The sequence below is a fragment of the Quercus lobata genome, chromosome 5, assembly GCF_001633185.2.
Source record: "Quercus lobata isolate SW786 chromosome 5, ValleyOak3.0 Primary Assembly, whole genome shotgun sequence".
Classification (NCBI taxonomy): domain Eukaryota; kingdom Viridiplantae; phylum Streptophyta; class Magnoliopsida; order Fagales; family Fagaceae; genus Quercus; species Quercus lobata.
This window is the reverse complement of record NC_044908.1, coordinates 74,598,568-74,604,444: the sequence shown is the minus strand read 5'-3', so window position 1 is coordinate 74,604,444 and position 5,877 is coordinate 74,598,568. Positions and strand designations below refer to the sequence as shown.

Here is a 5,877-nt window from a genome sequence, read left to right as displayed (position 1 = left end):
CTAAAAATTGCTCACTATGGAGTTTAATTCTTTGCAAAGAGTGTCTAGGAGGTTGAAGCAACTTATGTTGTATGTGGGGGTGGCTTAACCGCCTTAATGAGAATTTCCCATCCTATCATGGACAGCAGCTTCCTCTTCAACCCTACAATTTTATGACCCACCTGACCTTTAATCTGATTAAATGCCTCCATTTTCCCTTTCCCTACTAGAGGGGGTAAACCCAAGTACTTCTCATGTTGTTGAATTATCTGAGCCCTAAACATTTCTTTCACTTCTTCTTGAACCTCCCACTTTGTGCTTTTGCTGAATTTTTCTCTTTATTCAGCTTCTGGCCTGAGTCCTTTTCATAATCTTCTAAAACTTTGATCACCTTGGATCCCTCATTGGCTGTAGCTATACATAAGAATTGTGCTATCATCTGCAAAAAATAGGCGGGATATTTGGGGCGCTCTTCTGCATACCGAGACTCCTTTAATCCTTCCATCATTCTCTTCCTTCCTTAACATAACTGATAGACCTTCTGCACATAGGAGGAACAGGTATGGGGAGATATGGTCCCCTTGCCTGATCCCTTTTGAGGGGATTATTCGGCCTCTGGGTTCCCCATTAATGAGGACAGAGTAAGAGACCATTGTCACACACATCATCATCAAGGATATCCATTTCTCATGAAAACCCATTTTCCACATCATCGCCTCCAAGTATGTCTACTTTACTCTATTGTATGTCTTGCTCATGTCAAGCTTTATGGCCATCAATCCCTTTTTCCCCTTCCTCCTTTGATCAATGTAGAACAAAATTTAGAAGGCCACTAAGACATTGTCTGAAATCTGTCTTCCCGGAACAAAAGTACTTTGAGATTTGTTAATTACTTCTGGGAGGATTTTCTTCAACTTGTTTGCAAGAACTTTGGAAATAATTTTGTAAATCACATTACATAATCTAGTAGGCCTAAATTCAATGATCTTTTAGGGGCATTTAACTTTTGGAATCAAATAGATATATGTGTCATTTAGACCACTAGGCATGACTCCAGAAGTAAGAGACTGAAGAATACAATTAACTACACTAGGACCAACAATATTCCAATACTTTTGATAGAAGATGGGAGACATATCGTCTGGGTTGGGGGATTTTGTGGGGTGCATTTATTTGAGGGCATTCCAAACCTCTTCTTCCTTAAAGTCCCTAAGGAGCTCGTTATTCATTTTGTAGAGACCCAAGTGCTCATTGCTCCCTAACTAGCCTCGAAATTAACTGGATCAGTACTGAAGATGGTTGAGAAATACTTTAAGATAACACTCTCCACTTCCTCTTGCTTCTCCTGCCAAACACCTTTTGAATCCCATAACCCCTCGATTTTGTTTTTCTTGAGTCTTTGATTGGCTGTTGCATGAAAAAACTTTGTGTTTCGATCGCCACATTTAATCCACAAAACACATGATCTCTAGTTCCACATCATCTCCTCCATGATAAGCATTTTGTTGATTTTCCTTTTTAGAGCTTAGATCTCTTCAGCTGTTTCATGGAGCAAGTTCAGAGGATTCCAGTTGTTATAGCCAGTTTTGCTTCTGTTTTAGGGCTTTCTTAATACCCTTTAATTCCAATTCTGGAGATGAACTTGGCAACTTTTTAATCTGTCTTGTATCTGAAACTCAGGGTTTCCATTTAAAGGATCCTAAGCTGTCTCAATCACTTCCTTGCATCTTTCATCCCTAGTACACATTGCCTCAAAGAAAAACCTTTTCTTCATTGGTTTTGATGGCATACTTTTCCTTAGGAAAAGGGTCAATAGGCAATGGCCTAATGCCAACATCAATGTGTGGTGGACCTTGGCTTCGAGGAAGAACTCCATCCATCTCTCATTAGCTACCAGCCTATCCAACCTAATGAGGGTATATTGGTCTCAAATCCGTCCATTGCACCAAGTAAGTGCTGCCCTTTAAAATATTAGATGGACACTGACGGTGAAAAAAATAAAGTATTGAATTAGAGGGAAGATACTTATAAAAAAAAAAAAAAAGTTAGAGGGAATGCTGCTAAGTCAGCCACAAAAAAGAATAAGTGCATAACTATGAAAAGAAGAGTCGATTGGAATCTCAAACGCGCTAAAGCCTTATATGCACTCAATGAGCCCCCTACTACTCATCTAGTCAATTGATAGGCTAAAGGGATCTTTACAACTTAGGGATTAAACCACCTAAATATCAATTTCCAAGGATCTTGAGAACGAGAGAGGATGGAGCTGGTATAATTACAGACCCAATCCCTTAACTTAAAAATATCAAAATTATTATATTGAATCTACTGCAGAAATTTTTATGATTTAACCATTAGAGTATTCTCAGTAATCTTCTAAAAATTGTCTTTTGATAACAAGATGATTCATTTGTGCTCTGAATGAATAATGAAAATGGTAATAATGAAATCCAAAACAAAATATTTCCACACTAATTGCTTCCTCAAAAAAAAAAAAAAAAAAAAAAATTCCCACTACCCACATATTAAAAAATTTATTATCTCAAAAAACAAATTTATAACTTTTTCTCAAAAACAATTTATATAAAAAGGAGGGAAAAAAGAGGTCAACTTAAACTCTCGTTAAGGTGTGAGCAAATCACAGGGAAAGAAAAGCCTCCTATGTGGTGTGCTGACTGTGAGCCCCAGTAGTGACACTTGGCTTTACTGTACTTTGTGTTTAAATAGCTTCCGAAGGCCAAACGCCAAACAGAATCTAAGACCGAACAGGAAAACCTAAGACTTAAATTAAGTAAAATACAAAACTCAGTGCCGGCAAACGAAGGAAGGAGTGGCTATTCCAGGTTAGTTATTAAGATTATGTTTGTTCATTTTTTGTTTGTGTTTGAAATTTATGAAGTTAAACCCTTTGTTGGGATTTCTCTTGTTTATGTTGTTGTTGTCCTATAAATATAATGATGCATTTCCAATTACCGTATGTGGGTGTGACTTTGAGGTTTATTTTGATGGTGACTACTACAGTGTTTGTTTTAAGGAATGCCCAATTTTAGTATATTGAAAATATAGAAAGGAAAACTAAAATAAGAATTTTATAATAAAAAAAGTATTTAGCTTGAAATGTGACTCACTAACAGGCATTGAAAGGTATTTTCTTTGTTTAAGGTGTTAAATAAGGTAAAATGTGTTTGAGCCTGAATTTTCAGAAACCCCCATATACACTACACCTTTGAAGTTTGAATTTGACATTCTGTTTGGTTTCAAATTGAGGAATGAAAGAAAAGCTAGAATAGGGGAAACTAGAGAGGTAAGGTAAAAGACTTGACGCTCACTAATTTGATGGGGCAAAAATTGGTAACCATGCAATTTTTGTGAGAGTATAGAGATAAGCACACTATATCTTTACTTTCCCATTTTAGGGGTCAGTCAGGCTAGTCAATGAATGCTTCGGCATTGGAATAAGATGAATATTTTATGGAAATGAGATTAAAGTTTACATGGCTTACTTGTGAAGATGACTGAACTGCGGTGGACTTTTTGCTTGTAATTTAGAACCGTTGTAGGTTCTTTTTCATATGTATGTGAATATTTGTAAGCTGTCATTCTCCTATAGAAATTTTTGATTAGCTTTGTTTTTCCCCTTTCTTTTTATATGGATCTAATTACACATTATGTACTCTAGGGAAATAATCAAACCATGGATCAAGGTTCGCCGATAAATGATTCCAAAACTCAGGAGCTCAGCAAGGAACATAGTATGAATAAGGGAAGAAATAAATTATGCAATTTACCTGACATAGTTCTTCAACACATACTATCCTTCCTTGGGACAAAATATTCTGTCAGAACAAGTGTGTTATCAAAAAGATGGCTATATCTGTGGGTTTCAATGCCCAATCTCAACTTTATACAAGGGCCAAGCGAAATGAATGATTGGAATAGGAAGTTGTTCATGAATCTTGTGGAAAGAGCACTAGTGCTTCGGAAGTCTTCAAATATACAAAAGTTCTCACTGTCTTGTGATGTGTTTTGTGATGCATGTAGCATTAATTCATGGGTGTTTTCTGCAGTAAGACATAAAGTTCAAGTGTTAGATCTTTGCCTTTTCTTAAATGAAGAATCATTTGTCTTGCCTCGTAGTCTATTTACTTGTGAATCAATCAAAGTGTTGAATTTACAGATGTGCTATAATCTCAGGCTTCCTTCTTCTATCTTTTTTCCAAGTCTCAAGATCTTGACTCTTAAGCATATTGTATTTCCTGATGACCAATCAACACAACGGCTCTTTTCTGGTTGCCCAGTCTTGGAGGAGTTGACTCTAGATAATTGCTATTGGGAGAATATCAATGCCATTAGTATTTCTGCTCCAATGCTTAAAAGCTTAGTCATATAGTGAAAGTCGTTGTCAAGTCATCATTTTTGGGATGAGTCTCAAATTCTTTGTTTACGAAGGTAGATTAAAGAATGATTATTGTTTTTGTAATCCATTGTCATTGGTTGAGGCTTGTATTAATGTGGATGGAAGACAGATAGAAGTTGCTTATCATGCAAACAAGCTTATAAAAGAGCTTTCTAACGTAGAAAGTCTAGTACTGACACCTCAAACATTTGAGGTATTTTCCGTTTTGCTTACCAAATGAACTGATGCATCTATTGTATGTTTAGTTGTTGCTTTTATCTGTTTGGTTCAATGAAAGGTTTATTTGATGTTTTTGGGATCTGATGCATAGTCTTAACCTGTTTCTAGGCCCTCGACTACAAAGAAGAATTCATTGCTCATCTACCCAAGTTTCATAACCTGACCCATCTTGAATTTTACATGGGTTTTGTGGACATGGCTTCTGGAGCACTAATGAAAGTATTCCAAAACTCGCTGTGTCTTGCTTCTCTTGAATTGAACGGGGTAACTTATGTTATAACCACGCTTTTTTTTTTATCTGAAAGCATTACTTGCAGGTATTTACAATTGCCACATGGCTAAAATATTTTCATTTGATGACCATTTAGGGTATTGAACTAACCAAGGAGGATTGGAAATTGGATCACGTGCCTCCATGCTTCTTAACACAACTTAAGACTATCAAAATTGGTGATTTTCTTGGAACTGAAGAAGAAGTACTTGTGGTGAGGACTTTGCTTCAGAATACAGCAGTCTTAGAAAGAATGGTTATATCTTGGTCTAAAGAATTCTCAGGGCAAGATCAAAAGCAAAAGGCAGTTAATGATCATCTACTAACACTTCCAAAAGTGTCACTGAATTGTGTTATTTCTTTCTCTTGAGCAGTGAGCCTTATTTGGATTTTGGTTTCAGTCATTTCTGTGTCCATCTTGTTGGAACATGCAAAGGATGTAGCTATTTTTGTTTAGGTTTTCAGCTTTAGCCAAAAAATTGCATTGTAGACCAAGTGCTTGACCCTCTATTGTTCTTCAATTTTGGCTAATTTAATTAATAATTCTTTAGTTTTCATTCTCCTAACTCCCCAATTACTGACAGATAAATTTTTCAGTGCCATCATGACCTAAAGAAAAGAATGCACAGGTTTTGGAATAGTCCTTGAGCCTTTATTTTCTTTGGCTTGCTACAATTAGTATGGGAACATGTGAACCCAGGGTATTCAAACCCGGACTCTCTCTTAAGGGAAGGATCAGAGGTACCAAACGAGTTAGGAGGTTCGATGGTTGGTAGCTAAGAGGTTTCAAGGTTATTCCTTGTCCTTGTATCTTTGTTGCTAAAAAGGTTTGAAAACATAAAAACCCTTGTAATTCAGTTATCAGCTCTCCCACTCACCTGTTCATTGTGCGTTATAGCCCTCATGCAGTGTCACAGAGGACAATGCTCTTAAGTCTTAACGTATGAAATTGTTTGCCAAATTCTCTTTTGCCGGGTGTCCTTAAATGCAA

The 5,877-nt window shown here is 36.5% G+C and overlaps 1 protein-coding gene across 2 annotated transcripts; it reads left to right on the top strand.

The window, feature by feature from the left end:
- The first annotated feature begins 2,657 nt into the window (after positions 1 to 2,657).
- Positions 2,658 to 5,443, top strand: LOC115992473 (putative F-box/FBD/LRR-repeat protein At1g78840). Of its 2 annotated transcripts, none has more exons than XR_004092528.1 (3): positions 2,658 to 2,822; positions 4,724 to 4,879; positions 4,984 to 5,178. XR_004092528.1 is itself a non-coding variant. In XM_031116678.1 (3 exons), exons 1-3 carry the CDS (start codon positions 4,401 to 4,403, stop codon positions 5,254 to 5,256), a joined length of 618 nt encoding a protein of 205 aa, XP_030972538.1. In that variant the 5' UTR covers positions 4,370 to 4,400; the 3' UTR covers positions 5,257 to 5,443. The 2 variants fall into 2 exon arrangements, 1 of the variants encoding a protein (XP_030972538.1); XM_031116678.1 differs by lacking the exon at positions 2,658 to 2,822 and adding an exon at positions 4,370 to 4,589 and having other exon boundaries at positions 4,984 to 5,443.
- Positions 5,444 to 5,877: the final 434 nt, after the last annotated feature.